Raw genomic sequence first — 27,498 nt, 5'->3', positions numbered from 1 at the left:
TGGTGGTTCCCCAAAATAGTAAAGCCCATCACGCTCATAACCCCTGCCAAAAATTCTCTTCGAACAAAGGTCCTGCAATAAACAGTGATCTGGTAAGAATATAACTGCACATTGGAGGTTTTTTGCAAGCCAGCTAACAGATAAAAGGTTAAAGGCAAATTTAGGTACATGAAGGACAGATGAAAGAGTAATATCAGGAGACAGACAAACATCACCCTTACTGTGAATGTAAGATGTAGAACCATCCGCAAGATACACAGATTGGGTAACAGGTATGACATTAGAAGAAAAAACTGATAACTCACCAATCATGTGATCATTGGCCCCAGAATCCAAAACCCAAGTGGGCTGCTTGGCTTTAACATGAAATGCAGTAGGAGTACCTGTAGGAATAGTGGCAGTGGGAGCAGCTGAAGGAGCACCAACTCTAGAAGCAAAGGAGCCAAGCTGGTCCTGGATCTGCCCAATTTGAGTTTGAAGCTGGCTCAGTCTAGGAAATACAGTAGATCCACCGGTAGTAATAGGAGTCTCTGCAACAGCTGCAATACGAGAAGAACCAGTTCCAGATAAACGGTTCCTAGAAAATTTCTGCTTCAGTTTAGGATGAAGTTTGAAGCAACGAGCCTTAACGTGTCCAACCCCTCCACAATGGTGACAAATAATCTGACCTCCAGAAGCACGTGAGAGGCTGCCTCGAAAGGAAATTCACTGAGAGGCTCTTATTGAGCTAGTTCCTCCCAACGAGATCTCAAATACCCAAAGTAATCAGCTACAGACAAATTCAGGCCTTCCTGCGAGGCCTTAGCAATATCTTGGTATAATTAAAAAATACGAGCATCATTCCTAGAATGAGCATACATTTGATTCAAAGCAGTCCACAAGTCATTAACGGAGTCATAAAACATGAATATGTTATAAATGCGTTCCTCCATAGAATTAAACATCCATCCTAAAATGGTGCAATTGTCCATATTCCACTGAGCATATTTAGGATCTTTAATATCTGGCATCTTTTTAGTACCCAAAATCCACCCAGATTTGCCTTTTCCACCAACATAAAGGTGGAGGGAACGAGCCTAGGATGCAAAATTATGGCCATTCAACAGCACACTAGTAACTCGTTGAGCCGGTGTGTGTTTCTTTATTATTACTTGATTCAGCCATAATTTTAAATAGAACAATTCAATAGATTACCAATAATTTCAAATAAAGGAGGAATAAACCTGATTTTGATCAAACCAAGAAGCCGGAGACACGGCGCTCTGATTCGAAAATGCTGCCGAATATCCCGGCAGTCCCAAAAAATTACAAACACGTCTTCTGACCCTTAGTGCATGAAAAAGACTTAAGGGAATACCTCTACAGGTGTCGAACCTAGAGGAGATTGGCTCCCCCTAGGACTGTCGAAACAGTAGCCTGTAGAAGAGAGAGGGTCTGTGAAGAAAAGGAAAAAAAGAAATAGGGAAGGGGCTGTGACAAGATAGAGAGAGAGAGAGATCAAAAGAGGCGGTGAAAGAGAGAGGGGGGAGGCGTAGGTTTGAGGCTCTGATACCAAAAAGTAACTTGGTAAAATTGGCGTACTCAATTTGGGAGCGTGACTATCATTATATACAAGAGGAAAATTACAAATATGGAAAAGAGAATAAAATAAAATCAGAATAAAGAGAATAAAATCAAATCAGAATAAAAATAAAATCCCTAAACATTAGCCTATAATGAAGACCCAATAAATCTGCTACAATCATTGAGTCAACTTATAGATATGATTTCCAACACACACCATGGCATACATGATGCTACCAATTGCACTAGCATAAGGAACATGAGACATATGCTCCACCTCCTCCTCTGTCTGTGGTGACAATCTTGCTGAAAGTCTAAAGTGGGTAGCCAATGGAGTACTCATAGGCTTTGATGCTTACATACCGAAGCGTTCCAACACATTTTCAATGTATTTCCTCTCTAACAAATTCAATCTGCCCGCTCTTCTGTCCCTGTGAGTTTTCCATGCCTAAAATCCTCTTTACAACACAAGATCCTTCATCTCAAATTCACCACTAAGCTGAGCCTTAAACATATTGATTTCAGATATGTTCTTGCAAGCTATCAACATACAACAACGAGACAAATATGAACCATTTGAGAGCCTCATGTGATGCATGCAACTATCAAACTCACTTCTAAAGTAGCCACTGCCAACCATAAAGGTGTCAGCATGTGAAAACCCATACTTCTGAGGTGGCCTAGTCTCCCTCCTAGGCCTGTCTCTAGCCACACTGCACTACTGCAACTGTGCATCTCCGTCTGCCCAAAACTGCACCTCTCATTAGTCAACCGATCAAGATTATCATCTAATTGAACCTCTACATGCTTCACCTCAGTTCTGGTACATGTCTGACATAAGTTAATGTCTTCACTATGCTGTCATACGTTTTGATTCGAACTGTACCGATACCTACAACCTTGCATGCTGCATTATTTCCCATTAAAACTACCCCTCCATTAATAGACTTGTAAGAGGTAAACGAGTACCTGTTTGGACAAGCATGAAACGAGCAACCCGAATCAAGAATCCACTAATCACAAAAGCCACTGACAGAAATAGTGAGAACTGGAATCATTATCCTCTGCAACAACTAGACAATCAGCTTCAAAGGATTTTCCTCTTCCCTTCTTACGCTTCGAACAGTCTTTCTCTCAACACCTTCGTTTTGTTCTTAGACTTGGAACGACCTTTACTACCAGACTCTCCCTTCTGATTCATTCTCCCTCTAACTAACAACCCCTCTGCCAGACTCTCTCTATTGCCTTTAAACGCCCTTTTTTGCAACTCTTTGGAATTCAGAGCTGCCTTCACGTCTTCCATGGACAAAACATTTTTCCCATACATCATCATATCGACAAATTTATAACACAAGGGTGGTAAAGAACACAATAGAATAATAGCTCGATCTTCATCCTCTATCTTGATATCAATATTATTCAATTCCATGATAATACTGTTTACCTCGTCAAGATGTTCTTTCAGAGTCGAACCTTCATGCATATGAAGAGTGAACAACCGCTTCTTTAGATACAAGTGGTTCGCAAGAGATGTCGTCATATACCGAGACTTGGTCCACAACTCATTCGGCGTAGTCTCTCCAGCAACTTCTTGTAAAACCTCATTACTCAGGCACAACATAATCGTACTGTGTGCTTTCTCTATAACCTTATCTTCATCTTTAATCTTTTCTGGCAGTGCATCCTACCCCTTCAGCACTTTGGATAACATATATTGAACCAATAGAGCTTGCATCCTAACCTGCCACAGATTGAAATTTTCTTCCATTGAACTTCTTGATTTCTAGAAACTTAGACGCCATCCCTCTTCGACCCGAAAGGCTTTGATACCAGTTTGTTATGACAAATATAGCGAACCCAAGAAACAACCAAGAAACACAACAGAAAATAAACACGCCACCACAAAGAACACAATGATTTAGCGTGGTTTGGCAAAGCCTACATCCACGGTGAAGATCCGACGTAAGTTTTCATTATGCGAAACTCAGTAGATTACTAGTTTTAGCCCCAAACCCTAGCTCCGGCTCTCACTCTCTTTTCTGCGATTTTCAGTGTCTCTCAATATCCCACTCCAAATCCTAAAAGCCTTTATATATTGTGCTACAAGAGCGTACTAATTAAGGTCCACAACCCGCAATAAAAAGGGTCAAAATTTCCATTCAACTGGTTGTCGGGTCGAAAACGCTACCCGACACCAAATTCGGGATCACAATTCCTTTAGATATCCTGGTTCCAAGTCCCAATGATGATTGGAGTAGTAACAGTCTTACTTACAGTTGTAAGTGGAATTTTTTGAAATAGGCTTAATGCGACAAATATTGTTTATACTAGGTCTTATGTAGAAATATATAGTCACCATTTAACATTTTTAGATGTGTTTACGTTTCCTCTAATATAGGCATTAAATAATATATGGATTTTGAAATAGTTTTTGATCAACTAATTTGGAAAGACCCTTTGAATTGTGACTCCATTTATGTCAATGTTACCAAGAATCTTGGAAATGGGGTTTGATTATTTTAAGGCAATTATCACATTCTTAAATGATATTCCCAAATGTTTTTGTCCTTTAAACTTTTCCAGAGTTGGCTTCAATTTTTTGAAAGAGTTGTGTGTTTTGGAAACAAATGTTATGCTCTTGGACATTTCAATGTTTGCCTGTTAGATTCAGATTAAACAATTCGGTGCTTAAATCCTTGTCTAATGGTAATTTAGGTTTTTGAAAACTATAAAAATGGAGTTTTTGTCCTTCTCATGCTCATTGTTCTCAAAAAGGAGTGCTATTTTATGAAAATTTCAGCTAAGTAAAGGAGGGAGAATAAAAAAGGGTGATGGCCGATAGGGTAAGGACCAAAACCCTAGATTCTGATTGTGCAAGGTCCATGATCTAGACCTAGAACGGGGGGTGAATGGGTCTTGCTTGTAGCTTTACGTAATTTTAACCACCTTTTGAATTTTCAACTAAATTACCAGAATTTCAAATTTAAATTAAAACTTAAGAACAAATTCAGTCAGTCCATCATGCTAAACAATCATACCATTCAAACAGTAGTAAATGAAAGCAGTAAAAAGCATGAAGGACACCAAGATCTTTTATGTGGAAAAAATGGGAAAAATCACGGGACCTGGTCTAGAAAAACCAAATCCACTACGAGAAAGAAGTTCAATTAGGTTAACAGTTCCCAAATCCTAGAACCCTAGTTACCTTTTGACATAGACTGATCCACCAAACTCTCCATTTGAGTCTCCAGGCACATAGTCTGATCGTCAAGAAATTTGCTCTTGGCAACCCGTTTCTCTAACCAGTGGTTTGATCTCCAATGATCACTCATTCAATCCTCTTGGTTTGAATAATTGTTGGTGTTGAACTTGTTCAAATTAGCTTTGCAACAATTATGTTGTCAATACACTCATAAAAATCAATTAAACACGTTTGTGCACCAAAATTTGCCAACATAAAAACCAAGTTTCTCACAATCTCCCTTTGACAATTTTGTGACAAAACCACCTAATACAGTTGTAGCCTAACCTGTAGTTGTAATAATTAATCAACGGTTTCTGAATCTTGTTAGTATGATTAAAACCTGTATTCTGCAAAACAAGACTAAAAATTACCCATCTGAAAGCTTAGTAAAACAAAGAAAGTAAATATGTAACTCTCCAAAAAGAATTATCTCCCTCTTTGAGTGATCTCCCCCTTAAACTTAAGCAAGAGCACTCTCTTTTATTTTATTTTTACTGCTTATGTGTGATTTATTTACTGTACTTCAATTCATTAAAAATGAAAATAATTTAAAAATCAATCAAATGAGCAATCTAGACCTATTCACCCCCTTTATGCATAGCGTAACTCTCAAGTGGTATTAGAGCTTGGTATTTGGCATAATTATTTCCTACATATTGCCCTTAATTTTACTGACCATCTCTTACCATTTTCTCTTAATCTTCTTATTCAATCATATCCTTTTTAAGAGATGAAAAATGTCGTGTTTTATAAAAATAAGGTCGAGAAAATACGATGTTCTGAAAAGCATGAAGATGATGGATGCAACGCAATTCTGGTGTCTCCATGGTTCTTTTCTACCATGGGGTAATACCACATTCGGATTGCACCACAATATTTCCCCCAAACTATGTGTCAATCTTTAAAATAATGTAGATCGCACCATAATAGCCTAAACTTGGACTAAAGACATGAAGAAAATCGCAAAAGAAGAAGTATGAAAAGAAAGGAGTAGATGTAGTGAATGTATTGTATAAGAGATGAAGAAAGTAATCAAAGACAGTAGTAATAAAGAGAATTAAGTAGAATTTCATCACTCCATTAATCTTTTATAGCATTAGAGTGATGTCATAGACAGAGTGCACTCCATAAAATTTCTTACTTAGATTTTTCTTAGACTACACCGCTAAAGCCAAGAGCAGGGCTTTAAGCAATGGATTGGTGGATATTAGTTGCTGAAGATAAGAGGAGCCACCTAGCTAGATCTCTTCTTTCTCTCTCTAGCATTTTGCTTGGATTTTGGTGTGAAATGGGGGCATTTGCGTCCCTAGGATTATATGGAAACATGGGGGATGCTTGGTGCAATTAAGCAGGGTCATTTGTGACCTTTAGGTATTGTTTGGGGAGTGGAATATTTTTCCAAATCAGTTTTTCTGAAAAAAAGGCACAAAATGGGGTGTCTAATATTTACTAACTTGGAATTTTTATTTATGTACATTTTTTTGTCTGTTTTAGGAAAGTCCATGCTGTTTTAATCTTTCCATATTATGATGATCTTGAACAAGTTTTCCTATTATGGGTAAATATAATTTCTTGTATTGTGTTGTGGTCTTTCTTGTCTATTTCTCCACTTATATTTCATGTGCTGAACAGACCTTAACTAATTTATGTTTTTGCGTGCTAAGGCATGGATAGTAATGGCGATGGTGCCAAAGTTTGGAATGGGTAACCCATCTCCTTAGCCCACTATGTGAATGAAGAGATCCCCAAACCCATAACTTGCCCTAGGCTGATGCGGGGGAATACTATAATCAGGACGGGACATTTTCTTATCAGTCACGGAATAAATTTTTTAAACCAAATGCATACTAGTATCATGGGAATGATTTCGTGCACGATAGCATAAACAAGGGATAGAAGTTCAACTTTAAAATTTTAATCACATAGCATTATGTAAATGCCACTGAAGAAGTTGATGGTGATATTTATAGAAGTTGGTGGCCTCTCCTTTTGTCTTCCAGCCGACATGGGTGATGGGACAAAGGCATCTGCTACAATTTACACATATTTGGGCAGGGTGGGTGGATGGGTTTTATTAACCTGAGCCCAGCCTTAACTTGAACTAGGGATTGTGGTCTTTTACATAACCTACCCTTACCTCGGTTTTGACATCTCAAAAGTTGTCCCTGCAACAGTGGGCTGGGTAGTTAACTCAACTAGTGGCTCAGATTGTCATTTCCTGGTTGATGGCAATGGCAAGGGTACAGGACAGACCCCCTACACTGTCAATCCCACCAAGAAGGCATTTGACTCCCAGAAGGACCCCGTACAACCCACATCACATACCCGTGGCAAGTTTCTCTCCAGTCCCATACTTGATAGCAAACAATTTCTTGAAATCTATCCCTGCCCTTGCTATACCACCTTGTTTTAGATACATGTGTGTGCATGTATACATAGAGGAAGAGCAAACAAGTGAGGAAGAGCAAACAAGTACTTGCAAGAATGTTGATACAACATATCTGTTAGCACATAAAAAATACAATGTTTTGCATTTCCTTCAGGAAAAATCATAGAAAATTCTTGAGTGCTTTTAAACTGTCATTATAATATTTTTAATAGTGAACATGACATGGGGCAATCTATAATGTGCACTCTCCATCAAGAGATGAACCTCAGATCAAATGCACCCTCTAATCTTTATACTTGACATTGTCATTGTAGTTTGTGACCTTACTTCTGTTGGTCCAATAGATGTTCTATTTTCAGCAGAAATATATGAACTTTCCGACTGACCTATCTCCTTGTTTCTGATTTCTAGTTAAAAAGCAAGCAAAGCCGAGGCATCGATTTGGTGGTCAACGTGTGGCCTCCAATTGCCATCCTTACCTTCATAGTTCAATAAGTGATAGGTACTAGTACTACCCGAATTCCTTGCATCCTCTGTTTTATTAATGTTGTTGCTCTGTTTACTCTTTGTTTGTCAATCATTTTCAGATTCGCTATAAATGGCTGGGGAAATTTTAACTTCCATTGGGATTAAGATTGGAGAGTACTTGGTGGAGCCAACCAAACGTCAACTGCGTTATATGATCTGTTTCAACAGCATTGTTGAAGATCTCAGGAAAGAAAATGAAACTTTGAAGTTGATGCAACATAAAGTGCACAATTTAGTCGAAGTAGCCAAGAGGAATGTTGAAGAAATTGAAAAAGATGTTCAGGAGTGGTTGAAAGATGTGGATGGTATCACGATGGAGGTGCCGAGTTTGGAAGATGAAATCAGAGTGAACAAGAGTTGCATTACTGGGTGGTGTCCCAACTGTAGTAGGCGGTACAGGTTAGGTAAGAAACTAACAAAAAAGACTACCATTATTATTGGGCTCCAAGAAAAGGGCAACTTCAATAGTGTCTCACACAATGCAGCTCCTCCGGGGATAGAACTCTTGTCATCCGGAGATTTTATGGCTTTTGAATCCACAAAATCTGCCTTCATTCAGATTATGGAGGCACTGAAAGATGATAAGACTAACATCATTGGGGTACATGGAATGGGAGGACTTGGCAAGACAATGTTAGTGAAAGAAGTAGGTAAGAAAGCCAAACAATTAAAGCTATTTGATCAAGTTGTGATGGCTGTTGTCTCCCAAACTATCAAAATAAAAGAAATTCAAGGTCAAATTGCAGACATGTTAGGTCTGAAATTTGATCAAGAAAGTGAAACCGGAAGAGCAGGTAGGTTGTGTATGAGATTAAAAAATGAGAAGAAGGTCCTCATTATCTTGGATGATGTTTGGGAACATCTCAACTTGACAGAAATAGGAATTCCCTTTGGTAATGATCACAGAGGTTGCAAAATTGTTCTTACTTCTCGTCGCCAACAAGTATATACCTCTATGGGGGTTGAGTGGAAGATCCCCCTGAATATCATATCCGAAGAAGAAACACAGGTTTTATTAAAAAAGAATGCAGGTTTAGGAGACAACATTCCAACTCTAAATGCTGTAGCAACACAAGTTGCTAAGGAATGTCAGGGGTTGCCCATAGCAATTGTAACTGTAGGTAGGGCTCTACGGGGTAAAAGTCTTGATGAATGGGAAGAAGCAGCTCAGCAACTTCGTGTATCTCAACCTGTGGACATTGAAGGTGTGGATAAAAAAGTTTACAAATGCCTTGAGCTGAGTTATGATTACCTAGTTAGCAAGGAAACCAAGTGGTGCTTCTTATTTTGTTCCTTGTTTCCAGAAGACTATGTAATTGATTTGGAGGACTTGTGTAGATATATGGGAGGGCAGGGGTTGTTTAAGGATGTTGATACAATTGAAAAATCTAGGAGGAAAGTGCGTACTATAACCAACAATCTTAAAGCTTCTGGTTTGTTGCTAAGTCATGATGGGGAACAATATGTGAGAATGCACGATGTTGTTCGTGATGTTGCCTTACAGATAGCATCCAAAGAGAAGCATATGTTCATGGTACGAGCTGGCTCCACTTTGAAGAAGTGGCCCGAGCAGGAAAGGTTTGATCGTTGCACCGTAATTTCCTTGATGGCCAATGAACTTCATGAGCTTCCTGATGGCTTGAACTGTCCAAAACTTGACACTTTGTTGCTGGGTAGAAATAAAGCTTGCGTAAATATACCAGCTTCATTCTTTGAAGGGATGAAAGGACTCAGAGTCTTAGATCTAAGTCATAGCCGGGGCTTTTGTGGCGAAATAAATATAGTTCAGCAAGTAGAACGACCAAAAATGCAAGTTACCTTGTCACTCCCGCCGTCACTCGAACTATTGACAAATCTTCGAACTCTGTACTTGTGTGATCAGGTTTTAGGTAACATATCTATTCTTGGAAAGTTAAGGAAACTTGAGTTTCTTTGCTTCTGCAATTGTGAAATTCATGAACTGCCAAATGAAATAGGGGAACTGAGCAATCTGAGATTGTTAGATTTGACAGATTGTTATGCACTAGAAATGATTCCTGCTTATGTGATTTCAAGATTATTGAAACTCGAAGAACTTTACATTGGTGGTAAAAATTTTAGGCGGTGGGAGGTTGAAAGCACAAGCAAAGAACGAAGCAATGCTAGCCTATCCGAGCTAATTTCATTGCCCCACTTGAAAAATGTAGCGGTGGTCATGGAAGATGTTTTATGTCTTCCCAAAGACTTCCATTTTCGAAACTTTACAAGATATAACATAGGCATAGGTTGTGAATCAGGTGGATATCCCAACTCAAACTCCCTGCAACTTGAATACGTTCACTCCGCCTTACCAAGTGCCATCAAGGAGTTGCTGTCAAGAACAGAGTATTTATCTTTTACTTCACTGGAAGAAGGCTCTCGCAATATTATCCCCAACATAGATCAAGAAGGTTTGAAAGAGTTGAAGTGTCTTAAGCTTCATTGCTGTGATGAGATTGAATGTCTGATCGATACGACAAAATGGAAACAGCAAATTGCATTCCCTAATGTGGCTGAATTACATCTGGATGGAATGGAATGCATGAGAGTGATATGCTGTGGTAGGCTCCCTGTGGGATTTCTGCAAAAATTACGGGTCTTTGTGGCGACACAGTGTAGAAATTTATGTGATATAGTTCCAGTGCTGGGATCACCATTGTTGGAAAAAGTGGAGATTGGACATTGTAATAAAATACAACATGTTTTTCAACTTGGAGAAGAGTTTCTTTTTAAGGAAGAAAATATACCATTTCTCTCGAATTTAAAAGAGTTGAAATTGTCATATTTGAGTGAACTCCAGTGCATATGGAAAGGGCCCACCCACCTAGTATACCTCCACAATCTTGAAGTTCTAAAAGTGAGGGATTGCAAAGGACTTAGGAATTTCTTCCCACTTCCAATTGCTCGAAGTCTTATTCAGTTAAAAATTCTTGAGATACGCATGTGTCAAGAATTGGAACAAATCATTGCAGATGTGGACCATGAAATGAATCTATCAGCAGCAGATCAGTGCCAAGCAGAAGCAGCGAGTTTCCCACACTTACAAATTCTCACAGTAGAAGGATGTGATAAATTGAATAGCCTCTTTTCAGTCACCATTGCTCGAAGTCTTCGGCACCTTAAAGAACTAAAAGTAGTAGGAGCCTCTGAGCTAGAGGAGTTATTCAGTGAGGAAATAGAAGCAGACATCAGATATAGGACAGAGATTGTGCTTCCAGAATTAAGCTACCTGGAACTTAGGAAACTACCAAGATTCACCAGGGTCTGCTCGGGAAGTTACCATTTTATATGGCCACATATGAAAGAGTTGCAGGTGGAGGACTTACCAGGAATGACAACCGATGCTACTGCTAATCTGCTTTGTACAACAGTTTCAAAAGGAAAGGTACACACTCCTCAAGAAAAATGTGTTTGTCTTTTGATATTATTTTCTTTTCTTTTGTGTGTACGAGTCTGAGGCTGTGAGCACATGCGTATATGGAGATCATGCAAGTGGAATGCTAGTTAGTTAGATGATGTTCAAGGAAGTTATGCTTAGACCCTGCATCTCTCTTTCTCTACTAATAATTATGGAATATATTTTCTTATTTTCTTGCTTTAATTTATCTTTTTCTCTCTAAATTATTAGATTCCCCAATCCCTCATTCCCATGAGCTGGATGGCTCCATCGGTCCATCCTGAGTGGTGCCATTAAAGCCACAAGAAAGTTTGGATTCCCCACCTCACCAAATTGAAAATATCAACATTGAATCTTTATTCTTTAAAATCAGGTTCATTTATAGTGCTTAGAACCCATATCCACCTATGAGACTTGTCAGTTTTGAGTTATTTTCAGTGAATTCAAAGATAATTACCTTCATATGTGAAATACCAAAAGATACTAAATTCTGTTTGAGCGTGCATTGAAAATTACTATATTGTTTCATTTAATACTTAGAACTTGACTCTTAACGTCTAGTGATGCTGTTTTGATGTTGTTGTCTAGCTGGTTGCACATGTTTACTTCTTTGCTTGTTAGGCTTAACAGCCCTCCACCCAAGCCCACTTTTATCTGGAGTTTGTGGCTAAATGTGAAGTGAAACTTATAAAACATGTTAATTATTCCATTGACTCCTACAGGTTTACTTAATTCCAATTTTATGAGTAATTTTTTAGTTAAAATAGAAAAATAATATCCTTTGCCATAAGACAACCCCAATAGTGAGTCAAAAAATATATCAGTAATCTGAGTTCATCCATAATGCAATTCATACACCATAATTAATCATTTGAATTTAGGTTTACTCCAGACTGTTCAAATGAAATTTGCAAAGCATGAATGGAGAGTGTCTATTCAGCAATATCGATTTTCTAAGTCACCCCCCGAACCAATCGGAAAATTTCTCTTCAAATTGCTGTGGCAAGTTGGCAACCCTCTTTGGAAAAGAATAACATGGATGGTTTGACTAGTCTATGTCAAAATTTTCTTTCATCTGTTTGCTGCTCTGCATAGCCTCAGATTGGCATTTGGTTCTACCTTACGAGACTCCACTCCCAAATAAATACAAATATTCACTTAAAAATTAGGAAAAAATATACACTTAAAAACATATCATATAATCTGAATTCCACTTTGTAGATTAGGACTAACATGAATTTAAGGAATCACCATCATATGACTTCTTACAACTATACTGAAACAGATTTGTTAGTAATGGGTGGATTGTGTTGCTAATTCCATGTTGGGGTTACGTTTTGATTTTCTTCTTTCATTTATTTATTTTGGTCCCGACGATTACTGATAATATTTATCAAAAAAGAAAAAAAGAAAAAATAGGGAAATATAAGTGAGCAAAAACCCTAAATTCAAAATTAACAATCTCTCAAACATGCTGGGGCTTAAAGGTTTGTTTTGTTAGTTATGTGTTTTAATAGGAGGTCAATATTTTGTTCGCCTACATTCAATCTCTTTTGTACTAACCATGAGTCCCATATGCCAATGCAAATGGACCAACCAAAAAACTTTGGTTACGTTCGAAAACTGTTGCTGGCATGATAGCTAAAAGGAGAGCTGGGTTAAGGGTTTGATTCTTCATCTGGCATTTAAAGAAAAGGCTATGCAATGGAACACCGATGGAGACGAGATATATATATATATATATATATATATATATATATATATATAATTTTTTGTTTTTTCCTGAATGGGTGTTTCATTGAAAGAAAACTACAAAAGGACAAGGAAAAGGAGGGCAGAAACTCCTACCAAAATAAAGTTAATGGCAGAGACCATTTCCAATGCAAAAAGATCAAAAAAGAGATCATAATCAATACACAAAAAAGACATCAAATGGCAGGAAATAAAAGGTGGAGATCATGCAGCTGCAATCCCATCCTGACAAGGCACTCTCAAAGAACCAGCATAGCCAACTCCTAAACAGACCTCTTAGAATCACAATGCACACCAGAATTCATCTGAGTCCAAATTCTCCATAGATAGTAGGCAGAACACAGTTCTGAAAGGTTGATTTAGAAGACTTAATGGATGTGGATTGTATGAACCATTTAACCAGCATATCAATAGTGAGTATTTGAGGCAAACAAATGTTCACCATGTCAAAGGTATATGTTACCCAAACAATGACCCAAGAAGAGAGTGAATTGGGTCTTTTTGGCAAACTATAGTAGATTTTTTACTTTCATCAAATACTTGGTGTGCAAATAGATTTAGCAAATGGAAGTGCTAATATAAATACAATACTCAGAAGTAAAGATACAAGGATAGGGAGATGCAAACATAAGAATACCAATTCGTAACGTGGTTTGGCACTCCTGCCTATATCCACGCCTCAGAGCACCTCTCGAGGATTCCAAATCCACTATACCACTCCCCTTCACAGGTGGAGAGAAAACCTTTCCACAGCTTCACAAGCTTGTTCTCCTTTGCTAAGTGAGTACCTCACCTCAACTTCATGCACTAACCCTTTACAACAGTCTCAAATATAGAAAAATTTGTGTACAAGAGATATCCCTTAATTAATGGAGTTTACAAATCAAAGCTCTCTCTCTAAAGTAATAGATGTAGCAAGTGATGAAAGCTCAAAGCTCAACTCTAGAATATGAAGGTATGAATGCTTGGCAAGATATTCAAAATTATTACCTAATTTGGTAAAGCAGTAAAAAGTATAAAGGTAGTGAGCCAAGGACCTTCTATTTGTAGCCTCATTGGGAAAAGTATCTGTTTAGCACTTAAGAGGCGTTTTTGGTTTTGCGTATAAGCGAAATATGGTGCTCATATAAATGTCAGTCTGAGACTATAGACGCCAATGAGACCTTTTTACCTTATGGTTAGATGTCTGTAACCTTTCAGGTAGACATCGATATTCGATAGAACAACTCAGAAAATGCCTTCTCAGTTAAGTCTTGAATCACGAAGGCATAGACGTCTATCTATACGATATATATGCCTGTAAGACTTATTTTATTTTATTTATTTATTTGAAAAACAAATAAGAAAAAAAAAATGGATCTGCAGATTTTGAGCGCATATACATCTGTGTCCAAGCATATAGACATCTTTATAGACTTTTTCTGAAAAATTTTCACTTGCAGTTTCTGGCCAAAACATGAAGACATAGACGTCTGTGACTTATTTGCATTTAAGTTCATTTTTCTCTTGGCCATGTAGACGTCTTAGTCAATTGTACTTTTGAATTTGAACTTTTAAGGTTCAAAGTGACTTTCACCTTGTTCAATGGCTGTTTTGCATTTATGATTTAAATCATCTAAGTCCAAGGGTCAAGTCAATCATTCTAGGGACCATGATATGACATGAAATTAATCTATTTGGTCCTAGGTTCATTTTAGAGTCCTATACTTGAGCTTTCAAATCACATGCAACAAGAATTACTTTACAGTTTACAATCAAACCTAGTTCTCACCAAACCTATACTACCCATGATCTTGACCTTAAAATTCCATCATCGTCATAATTCATAGGTTCAGATGTGCTTCGAGTACTTGAGTTTCACAAATAATCTGAAATGATCACACTCAAGTAAATTGTTAAACTCTCAAATTAATAGCTTGTTATCTTTAAAATTACCCAATTGCCCTTGGGTTGAAACCTTGGGGTTAACAGTACATCTACAAACAGCAGCTGCATAATAACAACTCCAAAAGTGATGATCAGTTGAGTCTTCATTTTGAAAATAATTATGACATAGCAGCAATTTGTACACCTATTTTCCTTAAATTGACAAAAGATGGAATAGCATTCTGCAAAATCAAGGAAATGAACACAGCTACCCTTGGACTACAATTATTCGACACTCTTTTTTTTTTTAATACCAGGCTTGTGCTGTGTACAGTAATTCCATGCAACTGATGTAATATTTGACAGCCTGGGGTAAGAAATTAGGAATAGTCAAATGACTTTTAAAAATAATGGAAGAAACTAAAGCATCCCTTCCTAAACCCCTGCAGGATCTTGCTCCAAATTTCTGCAACAAGGAGAGACCATCACATCAAGGATCTTGAAGAAGTTAAAACTGTTGCCATCTCCAGTCTGAAAAGAACAGTTCTGAATCATAAAAGACCTGACAAGGAAAATCTTGTTCCAAGCAGCTGGAAAAAGAGACTTAGGAAGAGTGGTCCAGAAAAAAACAATTCTTCAAATATTGTTGATATGGCATTACTTTTTTTAAGAAATTAGTTAAATTGTTGATTAAGGCTCATTAAACCGTTAATCGGTCTCATATATTTCAACGTTCATACACTCAATGATTTTTTTCACTTCTTTTCTTTTTCTCCTTCCTTTGGTGTTGACCTTGTGGATGATGGCACTTGATCTTCTTTGACGAGTTCTGTACTGTGGCTACAGCCTACTGGCAACCTACACTTCCCAAAAGTTTTTCCCTTTTAGTTTGTAATACTTATACTTTGGGATGATTGCGTCTTTAATTTATACTATCTTACCTAATGTACTTTGCTTTTAGGAGTAAAGGAAGTAAATTGATGATCTGAATTAAAAAAGACAGGTGAAACCTTGAAAGGATGAGCTCAGCTCATGCAAACTCCCAATGGATGGTTATCACACTAAATTTGATTTACATATGTAATAGAATTTTATATTATCCTATTATTTCGAAACACATGAAACAGCTTCAATAATGCAGTTTGATAACTACCACTTATTTCATTTAGTAACTCGGTTAAAATATATCTAAATCAATGGCATTCACAATAAATTTATGTTCCATGTTCTGCTATTAATTGGGTTTGCAGTTTTACAGAATTTACAGGTACTTAATGTGAGAAGATGCAACAAATTGTGTGCAGTATTTCTCAACAACTTCTTGATGAGATCACCGGCTTTGAAAGAAGTGACTGTTGAAGAATGTGATGAAATGCAAGCGATATTTCTGCTTGATGGGATTATTATTGAGGAAGACTATGAGCTGCCTCTCTCAAAATTGAACACCTTGATTTTAAAGTTTTTACCTGAATTGAAGTGCATATGGAAGGGACCCACCCAACCGGTAAACCTCAGGAGTCTTAGAGAAGTAAGAGTGCGTTGTTGCAATAGATTAAAAAATCTCTTTTCCCCCACTCTTGCTCAAAGTATGCAGCAACTGCGAACTCTTTGCATACAAGATTGTGATGAATTGGAGCATATTATTGCCGAGGATGATAACGAGAAAATGTTATCAGAGAGTTATCTTCAGTCCATATCCTTCCCAAAACTGAGGTATCTCTCAGTAATGGAATGTGACAAATTGAAGAGCCTCTTCCCAATCAACATTGCTCAAGGCCTGCAGCAACTAGTATCTCTTGAAGTTTCTAAATCCCCTCAATTAAAAGAATTGTTTAGCAAAGAAAAGGAAGGGGATAGTCGAGATGGGAAGCAGATTGTGCTCCCCTATTTGAGGGAACTGCTACTCCAAGAACTACCAAACCTCATTGGCTTCTGTTCTGAGAGTTCCCAATTTGTATTTCCATCATTGAAAGAATGCAGGGTGAATCAGTGCCATAAAATGACGGCAAGCTTTCTTTCTGATTCGGATGATTCACTGCACGCTACAAGAAAGGTGATTAATGGCATACATAATATACTTGTCAATGCTTTGTAAAATTTTAGATAACGAAAATAACAAAACTTGAACATTCAATGGATCAAAAATATCTGAAAAGAAAAAAGAAAAGGAAACATATTACACGTGGTCCATGAATTGTGTATTTGGCAATTTTGATGAGTTTTACAGTTAGAACTAAATGTAAGTCACATCATAAAAGGTCATATTTTTTTTTTTTTTTTTTCCGTTCATTTTCCAATTCTTTTATCCCAACATTTCATCAGTTCACGATTGTACTTGAATATTTTTAAGTCCTTCAGAGCACAAAACACGGTTTTTAATCACTAAAGTATGGTTTCCTTGAACACCAGGCTATGGTTTTCCCAGCAATTCTTCTCAATCCTGACCTCTACCTTAATGCCCATATCATTCTTTATGGATAGCATGAGTGTTCTGGCACAATTAGCATGAAAGGAATGCAAACATCTAACGAAAGGGTAGAACATCATTTTGATTTGGAGTTTGACCAATTAAATGATAATGTAGCTTAAACCATTAATTTTTATCAAGCTGCTTTTATTTTTGACACCAGCGACTATTTATTTATCTCCTGTTATGTAAATATAGTTTGTTTATTTTGGTGTGTTTAAAACCTTGGGATGCTGCGGGTGATTTAAGAATTAAGCATTATGTAAAATATATTCATCTATGTGCACACTCATTAAAGAATTAAGCATTACTATACACTATATTTGATTAGAATGAGACTCATAAAACGACAGCATCAGACAGTTGTTTGAACTCTTTTCATTTCTCACATTGCAAACCGTGGATTCTCCAAGTTAGCATAGTTTCTAACATATTCATTTTTGTCATAGAAATATTGAAAAGAATTATCAAACTTTTGTTCCTGAAAATTTATTGATTGGTCATTTAACGTCATCTTTATAATTCACAAAGCAGTCATGAAAATCCATTCGAAAACTAGATTTATTGTATTCTGAGACCAAAACATGTGTATTAATACATTTTGTGATGCTTGTGGAATGAAAAAAAAAAAAAGAATGTCAAGCTCCGATGGTCATGTCCATTATGCTAAGTAAGTTACAGCCCATATAAATGTTATGATTGCCAATACCATCACTTAAACTAGTCTTTTATTGTAGTTGTTTCGTTAATCCCCTTCTGCTACTAGTGTTTGATTTTCCTTTCTGCTTAAACTGTTTGTACTTTTTTCTTTACACACTAATGTTACATGTAATGAGGGGTATAGCAAGTCCTCAGCAATTATGATTTTGATTTGAGTGGTAATTAATCCTTTACCAATAAATTCTGCATATTGTACTTGTATGCAATTCAGTAATCCCTGTTTTGTAATTGTTTATGAAGTTATTATATTCACATAAAAGTTTCTCTAAACTTTACCAGTTATTATTATTATTTTCTCCGAGAAAGAAAACCCTAGGGCTGCATTAGACTACTTATGATCATGCCTCAAGTATAAATGTGTATATAAAGACTCGCACGCATATTGGTTTCATAGCTTCAAAGCTTTACTCCGTTGCTCCTGCTTTTCGATCTTTTACTGTCTGTTGTATTTAGTAACATCTACACAATTTTGCCCAAGGATATGAACCCTAGTTTAAATTTTACAATATCTAATATTATTTATTTATATTATACATCTGGCCTGAGCCATTGGCACCACAAAATGATCAAACACTAATTTTTTTATTTAGTTTTTGGATCCAACTAGTTGGGATTAAACATTTTTCAGTTGAGTAGTTGAGTATATAATGTCCGAGGACCCTGTACTGTCTGTTAAGTGCCTCAGTGAATGAGGAAACAATTGTCATGCACATTCTTTATCTCTATATTCTTATCCATCGCATAGTAGCCTCCAATATTTTCATTTGCTGCACCATTTATCAATCCTTGCATTGTTGGTGGATGTGTTGTGAAACTTTTACAGCTTGAATGCATTGTTTGTAATTGTTTCAACTTTTTATTTTTTTACCTTTTTTTTCTTCTTTTTATTATTTATATTTATATTTTTTTTGGTGAGAGCCTTATCTCACTTTGTACAGAGATCAACGGTATGCTGTTGTATATCAAGTAGTTGAGGCTAGCTAGTTATATAAATGGATATCTTTTGGCTCAAAATTACTTGGACATTATAATAATATATTCTTTTATTGATAAAAAAAAAAAAAAAAAAAAAAAAAATCTTTCTTGTTCCTTCACAACATAATAATACTATTCATATGTGAAATTGCAATAAAATGTGCAGAACTGGTGTTAGCTGATGAACCTATCCAGGGGAGGTCTACAACAACTAAACCAGGTTGGATGCTATGTTATTAAAGGCTTGACAATGGATAGTATACCTATATCTATATATATACACCTAGAGGGAGAGGAACCTTAGAAGCTTCGGTCACCGAACCAGGTAAATCTTGAATATTCTTGTGTTTCTTTCTTGGCTTGCTGTTTTTTTGGCTCCATTATTGATTTTTGTTGATTATTTTGACTGCATGTAGTTGATCATGATTTGCTGCACCAATACTTTAATATCAGATCGTAACTGCAGTAACCTTGGTGGTACATGCTAAAGAGAGTCCTTAATGAAGATGTTTCTCATCTGTGATGTCAAGGGAAGGGTCATTCTTTATTAGAGTCTAGACTTTCCATACATTATGAATTCCATGATATACTTCATAAAAAATCTGAGTACGTAACAAAAATGTTGAAAGACCAAGCAATATGTAACAAAAATGTTGTGATTTCTCTGTATATATTACAATATATTTACTGCTTTCTTTGTGTAGCTCTCTAGTACTTGAACCCTTCAGTAAGAGTGTTTATTCTCTCTGTTGGGTGGAAACAATTGCAAAATGAGATTTTGCAGAACATTTCTTTTGGGATGACAGATGAGCAACAATCAATGTTTCTTACAACTTGCTTCTCATTACTGGACTTGAGTACGTTATTGGGAAGTGGGACTCAGACCTCTAAGTTGAACTTGTGAATGTTAACAAAAGTTGAAATGTTAGAAGATGGACAAATGTAAACACACACACCCCCCCCCCCCCCCCCCGGGTTTTTTTTTTTTGGTGGTTGTGGGATTATCCATATCGTTGGGAGGAGGTTAGAAAAAGGCAACGTTTAATGTTATTTTTTGCAAAACAACCAGTCTCATATATAAACTTATATGCTTATTAATCCAGCTTTTACTATTACACTGGTACTTGAGTAGAGTGAGTAATTAATAAAATACATCAAATTTGTTACTACAATATAAGTCACACAATTCTCCTCAAAGGGTCGCTATTACGTCTTACGCGCTCTTGCTTCCCTTTTTACTCTGTGACTTAAATTTTGTCGTTTTCGTGCTCCTACTCTCTTATTCGCTCAATCTCGCTTCCGCATTGTGCGACTTAATTTATGACTCTATATGAACAATTTTCTTTGTATAAACTATTGGTTGCAGCTATAGTTTTTTAGTGAATGCTAAATGCTTGTACTGTAAATCTTTTACAGGCAAATGTGGGAGTTCAGTTGGTAAGAGGCAACATACTGGCGAAAGTCGACTTTTTTTTTTTTTTTTTTGAGATAGAGTAAGTTTAAAGACTACTGTGGAGACTAATTATTTTTATCAGAATTAGTAAATTTGCTTAATTTATTAAGCAAAGAGCGCTGATTATTATTATTATTTTTTTCACATTATAGCACACACATACTTTTACACATTATTATCATCACCGGTTATAACTCAATATAACTCAATGGTATTTTCTTTACCTTTCAAAGCGAAAGGTGTGAGTTGAAGTTCTCGTAGAGCTAAATGAATATGAGTTTTTCGGAAATATAAATATAAATATATATATATGTATATAATATAATAATAATAATTATAAATAAATAAAAAATCACACATTATATTCAATACAGAGAATTTGACTAGCCTGGATTACCTCTTGCTTTTCTGCTTTGATTAGCCTGCATTCCAATAGAACATAATAGTTCCACTAAAATTCTTGGGGTGTTCCAAAGAATCAACTTTTTATGATAGTAGATTTTTAATGGGTTTTTATTTTATTTTATTTTATTTTTTATTGTATTAATAAAAGTGAAATTTTAAATTTATCCTTGTTAAAGGAGAAAGAAAAGTACACTTATTTAATCAAGTCAATGTTAATATTTATTTTTTTATTATTCTTTTCATTGACAAGAAATACACACAAATCACTTACACTTTGAAAATAGGGTAAATTGCGGAAGCTAGGGTTTTAAAACGGATAAGGTAATAAACTAGGGGTAAAATGGTCATTTCAAATAGAAATGGATGCTACTGTACATACCATTGGATAGACAATGAAAAACTAATAAACTTTGACTCAAAAATCACTTGATTTGGAGTTGGAACGAAGAAATAAATTTATGAAGTTTTACAAAAATGTTGCCAAAATGTGTCCAGTACGATCGATTTGGCTTCGAGCAGTCATTTTTTTGAAAACATGTGATTTTGAAAGCTAAAAAGAGACTTTTTGGAAAAAGTTTGTGAAGAAACCCTCCCTAAAATAAGTCCTCTGATCAACGATGGTCTAAACCAAGAATAAAAGTAACATAAAATGACCAAAATGCCCCTGAGTGCAAGGTATGTCAAGAAGATAAAACATTTGGCTGTGAGCAGTTATTTTTCGAAAACGCTCGATTTTCAGGCTAAAATGGGACTTTTTGTAATGTTACTGATTTTTTCTATTTTATTTTTCTAGATTATTTTAATTCTCCTCTCGTTTTGAGTGCCACGCAGGTCCCGAGGGCCATTTTAGTTAATTCCTTAAGCCGAGGGTTTTGAAAATTTATTTTTAATCATTTTAAGTCAATTAGAAGTGACGGTATCATTTTTAGAATTTTTGGGAAGTCGAGACGATTTCCGGACTTGAGAACTTCTCCCAGTTTTGCCATTTTAAGAAAGGGGATAATGGACTTTTCTTATATATATGTATACATCTATATCTATATATTAGAGGTAGATATTTGTGGGATGTGGATGGTATTATGTATAAAGTGTATGGACATATTGGTAACTTAAGCATAAGTTGGTAACCATAAGATGGTGACACATGACACAACCTTTGCCATAGAAGATGCAAGACAACCACTTCTCCCCATTCTCCTTCTCATTTTCGGGCACCATTCTTCTCTCTCTATCACTTTCTCCATCTCTCTCTATATTCACACATATGCACACACATATATGTCATATATCATTCAAGCTTTGATTTGGAGAGTTTAAGGTGGGATTTTAAGCATGAGCAAGTAGGGAAGTTAGAGAGCTTGGAGAGGGCTTCCATTTGGCACCCATATTGCTATGGTTTAGAGAATTTCAAAATTTGGGGCTTGCTAAGGCCTTGTTTGGCTTGCTCCATTGAGGTAGGGGAAGTTTAAATTACAAATTGCTATAGTTTTAGTGGGTTTCTATATATTTTCTTGCATGAAAATCTTGATATTGTGAAGCATGCTTAGTTTGTAAATTTTTGGTTGTGATATTAAGCATAAGATAATATTGATCTAATTACTTGGGTTGAGAATATGATGGTTTCTTATATTTGTGTCAAGCATGCTATTTTTTCTATGAGAAAAGGTGAAAATATGATTTATATGATCAAATTTTATGTTTGGGTATTTTGATATGATTATTATGATGATTTATATATTGATGAGTGGTAGTATGATGTGCATATCCTTGGTATGGGGTGAGTTGAAAGGATGAAGGTTTGATGTGGGAGAGAAGGTTAGGAAATGAGATGGTGGTGGTGTTGTAAATTAAGGTGGTGGTTATGAGAGTTTTATTGAGGTTGGGTTGGAAAGGAAGAAGGGAATATTTGAATGGTTTGTGAATTTGTGAAATTCATGCATGATAAGCGTTGAATACTGTATATTCAAGCGCCCTAAATTACATTAACAAAGTCCATTAATTGATTATTTTATGTAGATTAACTCCATTTGCATGTTTTTGTACATTTTCAGGTTAAAGTGCAAAAAGGAAGCAAAAATGATGCCTTGTGGAATTTTGAACAAAAAGGGTGCCAATTCTGAAATTCTGGCAACAGTAGAACCTGACTTTTGTCGCCATTTTCGACCTAGCAAACTCAAGAACTGGACTTCCATCATAACATAAAAGATTTAGAGCTCTGAATTAGCTTTCTAAATCTTCAAACGGTTCATCATTCGAAGCTCGGAGCAGAGAGTTATGGCCTTGTTACCAGAGGTGCGCAGAACTGCTTGGCAGCACTGAAGTACTGTCTTTCTCCCCATTTTCGACTAACCAGACTTGAGAATTGGGTCTTCATCAAAACATGAAGTTTTTAAAGCTCTGAATCAGCTCTCCAAATCTTCAAACAGATCATCATTCGGAGTTCGGAGCACAAAGTTATGGTTATTCTTCCACAGTGGGTCGGAGATGGGTAAGAATTGCATGTTCCTCATTACACTAATTTAGAGTGCTCGAGACCACCCTTCGAGTGCTCGAAATTCAGGCAGATTGCACTCGAAAATGGCTCAATTTCAGCCACTTGCACATTGGTTTCCTCAATGCCATCTTCCTTCTTTATGAAGTGGTTGGAGGTGTTCCTTGGAGGAGAGAGAGCCTTGACTTGAGCTTGATAAGAGAAAGGGAGGACCACATAAAATCATTATCCTATATTCTAGCAAGATAGAGGAGAGAGAAGAGAGCAAGGAAGAGGGTGTTCTTGAGTGTTACAGTAGGTGCACGAAAATGGAGTCTTGGATGGAGCTTCTTCCTTCTTCTAGCTTAGCAATGGGTAACTAACTCTTTCTCTAGGGAGGTGATGAAGTCCCTCCCTTGTAAGCATGTCCTAGGATAGTCTATTTTGGGGATTTGCCATGTATATTTTATGGTCTTTTCATAACCAAGAGCACCTCATTTGTTGTAATGAATGTTGATATATGTATGGATGATTTCTTTAAGTTGATTATCTTGTTTTAGATGATATCTTAGAGTAATCATGTTGCTTGAGTTTTCATGGTGAAAGTGGAAGCAAAGTTATGAAATGGTTTCATGGCATGTTGATAGGTGACTTTGATAGACCATTGCTTAGGAAATCCTTTGATGGTGTATGCTTAATCTCTAACTCCATGTGCTTTATCATTTTGTCAAGAACTTGATAGTCTCTCATTTAAGTAAATGTGTATAAGCTACACCTTAGATAGGTAGTCGAAGCATGTTTATCTTTTGATGGATTATACTTGTTTGAGACCTAATGTACCTTGATTACCTACATGGCAACCATGTGTTGCTATGTAAGTCTTGACCATCATATGTTGTTTTTCCCCCAATTTAGGTCTAATCTAGTATATGTATAGGGATGGAGGCGGATTCACGTCCCTAGTCTCCTCTTCTTAATTTTTTTCATCCTAAATTCCTTGCAATTAGTGTTTTATGCATTTGGAATTCCTAATTTAAGTGACAACAAACAAAACCTCTATGAACACCCCTTCATCATCCTAAGAATGACTCTAGACACTTAGGTTGCCTTAGACTAGCGCAGTCCCAGTGGTTCGACTTACCCGACCAATAGCCCTATTTTACAATGATTCGTGCTATTGCGAATGTTGATGTTTAATTGACCAACCGATCAATGCATGATTGATATGACTTATATTCCCATGATCCCTTTTCTTTGATCTCCTCTTCTTTGGTTGTTGCTCACGAGATTTCTAGGAATGTACTTTAGGCTTTCTCTACTGAGCTGTTGAGCTCACCCTATTATTGTTAACACTTTTCAGGAATTCGGAGGTGAGCTGGAGAATGATGTACATCCATGGATATTGATGTAGCTAGGACTTCAATTCATTTTTTATTAAAGCTATGTAGTTTTGGCCATGGAAGCCTCATTCTCTATAATTAACTCTTTGAAATTGTATAAGAATCTGGTTTGTATAAAATCGATCTTTAAATGATGTCTTAGACTCGGACTCAGTTTAATTGAAGGCACGAGAGTATAATTTTGTTGTACACACTGTCAATTGCATAATTTGGGACATGTTTGAACTTTAAATGAGGTCACTAAGGGGCCAAAGGGGGGTTCATGTACATAAATACTCAGTTTTAGGCTTTTCTGGGCTGATTTTAAGCTTCTGATCTTCTGGAACCGGTTCAGCATTTGTGGAACCGGTTCAAGGGGTGTTTTGGTTCACGTTTGGGCATTCTGCCCATGTGGAACCGGTACCAAGATTTGGGAACCGGTTCAAGTCCTCTAGTGGACTTTTTGCCCTTCATAGTTTGACAGCTTAGATCACTCAACTTCGGGCGGTCATAACTTTTTCATTCTAAACCCAAATTAGGTCATTCCTATGTCCATTTTCAAGGATTTGAGTTAGCTTTCTAATGAGACCAATATCATCTTCAAATTCCATTCATGTTGAGAGTTATGGTGGTTTTAGTGGAACAGTGTCGGAAGTAACCTTGAACCGAGTGAGGGCGGTTTTAGGGAAATCATAACTAATGACCGTAGAACCTCTTCAAACATCATGGAACGACTAGAATGATTGTTTTAAATTTAGTTTGACTAGTTGTAAGGCAAATTATCCTCTCATATTGTAAAAAGACCATTTTACCCCTAGTGTGTCTTCGGGTTCAGGTAAGGACCGGTTAGTGATTTGGACCCCCGAGTTCGGGTCATTACAAATTTGGTATCTGAGCTTTAGGTTCAAAAACCTAAGGACGATGGGTAGGGTTGACCCAGATTGAGTTAGAGTTGGGTTTAACGGTATTACGTACTTATATAACTATTGCTTGTTTAGTTTTAAAGCATGACTTATTACTATGTGCTTAATTGTTAATATATCTATTTCATGGTCATGTTTGATGGATGTCTATGTGTTCATTACTCATTGAGTTTATTAATTGTCAAATGTAAAAGCTTGACCAACTGTTTAATGTTAAATGTATGTATGCAACTACTTATATGATTAAATTTGTTTAAAGCATGCTTGATTTGCCATGTGGTTAATTGTTAATTGTTTATTGTTAATGAAAACATGCTTGATTGACTATGTACCAAATAGTTAAGTGTTTATAATCTATGAAAACATGAATTATATGGTGTGATGATGCTTATTTGAGCACGATAGTTATGACCCTATTTTAGGACGTAGTTGCACGTCTAGGTTTACGTTGTGGTCGTCCAGGGAGTTGATGTATGTATGGCTAGCACGTTCCATTGTTAACGAGTTTGAGGTTTCGTAGTAGTGCTGTGTTGGGTTATAAAGGGTTTTGACCCACGTTTATAAGGAGCTTGATTATTCCTATGTCTCTAAATGTTTTAGTTCTTATCGAACGGATAGTGTGATCACCGTAGCTCGTGGATTGAGCTACTTCATGTATCATTTAATCATTTAGTTGCTTTTGTAGTACCGCGCTTAAAGACTACATGAAGTGATGGATCCGGATGAAGTTGGGGAGCAAACAGGTGAAGGGCCATCCCAGTCGGATAGGGTTTCACTGGGACAGGGCTGAGTTGGAGAGGTGGATGATAATCCACAAGTAACAGAGGATGATGTTCTATTAGCAAGGGCTGTAACCTCAGCCTTTCAGAATTTAGCGAGTACCATAACTCCTCAAGTGGTACCACGACCGGCTATTCAACCACAGGAGACAGAAGTGGAGCGGAATCTTAGGTACCTGATTCAGTTTGACAAACTCATGAAAGTAGCATTTGAGGGAGGTCCAGATCCATTAGTAGCGGATGATTGGTTAGATGAAGTTGAAAAGCATTTTAGGGCAATAGCCGTACCCGATGATCGGTTGAAGATCACCTTAGCCACGTATAAATTTGTTAGCAATGCGGCAGTATAGTGGAAAACCATGACTAGCGCGCATGATATTGATAGTATGAGTTAGGATGCTTTCAAGAGTCTTTTCTTCGATAAGTATTTCCCGCAGACTAAGAGACGGGAATTAAGGATGTAGTTTGACGGGCTTGAACAAAGCGACATGTCAGTGACAGAATATGAGAATAAGTTCACTTCTCTTTCATGTTTCGCTACAGATGTGTTAGGGAACGAAGAATAGAAGACATGATAATTTGTGTATGGTCTAAATCGTTTAATTAGGCCAGGGGTGACACTTTTGAGGTTAAAGAATTATTCGGAAGCGGTTATGAGAGCACTGATGGCAGAAGCAGAAGCCAAGGACTAGCAAGAAAGGAGTGGTATTGTGGGTTCTCAGGAACGAGGTACGAGTGTGGGTACTTTTTTCGGGAGCTAGGACAGGAAGAGGCACAGAGGTGCTTCATTGTTTTCTCAGGAGCAGCGAACGGCAGGTGCTACTCCTATTGTTGGTGCTTTTTTAGGGTCCTCTAGGACGAGTGTGATGTGTTATCACTGTAAGCAGCCAAGACATTGCAAGGCGGAGTGTCCTCTTGAAAGACCTAGTTCCGAAGTTTATTTTTGGTGTGATCGCTGGGCCACATGAAAATGGGATTGTCCACAGAGGAGATGAGATATTACTGTAATTGATTATGATGTAACGGGGGCGACCTGTGACTGTGATGTAATGGGGGGTTACCTGTGACTGTGTAACGGGGGATACCTGTGAGTTTTGTAACGGGGGCTACCTGTGAGTCGTGTCGTATTGTAACGAGGGCTACCTATGAGTCGTGTTGTGTTGTAACGGG

General features: G+C 36.9%; 1 protein-coding gene and 1 long non-coding RNA gene across 7 annotated transcripts in view; both read left to right on the top strand.

Moving 5' to 3' along the window:
- Positions 1 to 20,504, top strand: part of LOC132311073 (probable disease resistance protein At4g27220) — a 65,538-nt gene extending 45,034 nt beyond the window's left edge. For 3 of the 6 annotated variants that reach the window (XM_059808788.1, XM_059808791.1, XM_059808790.1), the window contains 5 exons: positions 7,608 to 7,698; positions 7,784 to 11,127; positions 16,016 to 16,810; positions 19,086 to 19,244; positions 19,336 to 19,719. In XM_059808788.1, the coding sequence (XP_059664771.1) occupies positions 7,795 to 11,127; positions 16,016 to 16,810; positions 19,086 to 19,097 (4,140 nt within the window). In that variant the 5' untranslated portion in view covers positions 7,608 to 7,698; positions 7,784 to 7,794 and the 3' untranslated portion in view covers positions 19,098 to 19,244; positions 19,336 to 19,719. Of the gene's footprint in view, positions 1 to 7,607; positions 7,699 to 7,783; positions 11,128 to 15,206; positions 15,520 to 16,007; positions 16,811 to 19,085; positions 19,245 to 19,335; positions 19,720 to 20,335 lie in introns of those variants that run through there. The other 3 variants (XM_059808789.1, XM_059808793.1, XM_059808792.1) reach the window with 3 other exon arrangements.
- A 1,448-nt stretch (positions 20,505 to 21,952) lies between these two features.
- LOC132311072 (uncharacterized) lies at positions 21,953 to 23,788 on the top strand. Its single transcript, XR_009482812.1, has 2 exons — positions 21,953 to 22,231; positions 22,829 to 23,788. It is a non-coding gene; the product is annotated as an uncharacterized LOC132311072 (long non-coding RNA).
- The last annotated feature ends 3,710 nt before the right edge of the window (positions 23,789 to 27,498 follow it).

Source organism: Cornus florida, unplaced genomic scaffold (assembly GCF_030987335.1).
Source record: "Cornus florida cultivar Cherokee Brave unplaced genomic scaffold, ASM3098733v1 CherokeeBrave_3.0.0_Hap2_Chr06, whole genome shotgun sequence".
NCBI lineage: Eukaryota > Viridiplantae > Streptophyta > Magnoliopsida > Cornales > Cornaceae > Cornus > Cornus florida.
The sequence above is the reverse complement of the archived record's forward strand: the minus strand, read 5'-3'. Positions and strand labels throughout refer to the sequence as shown.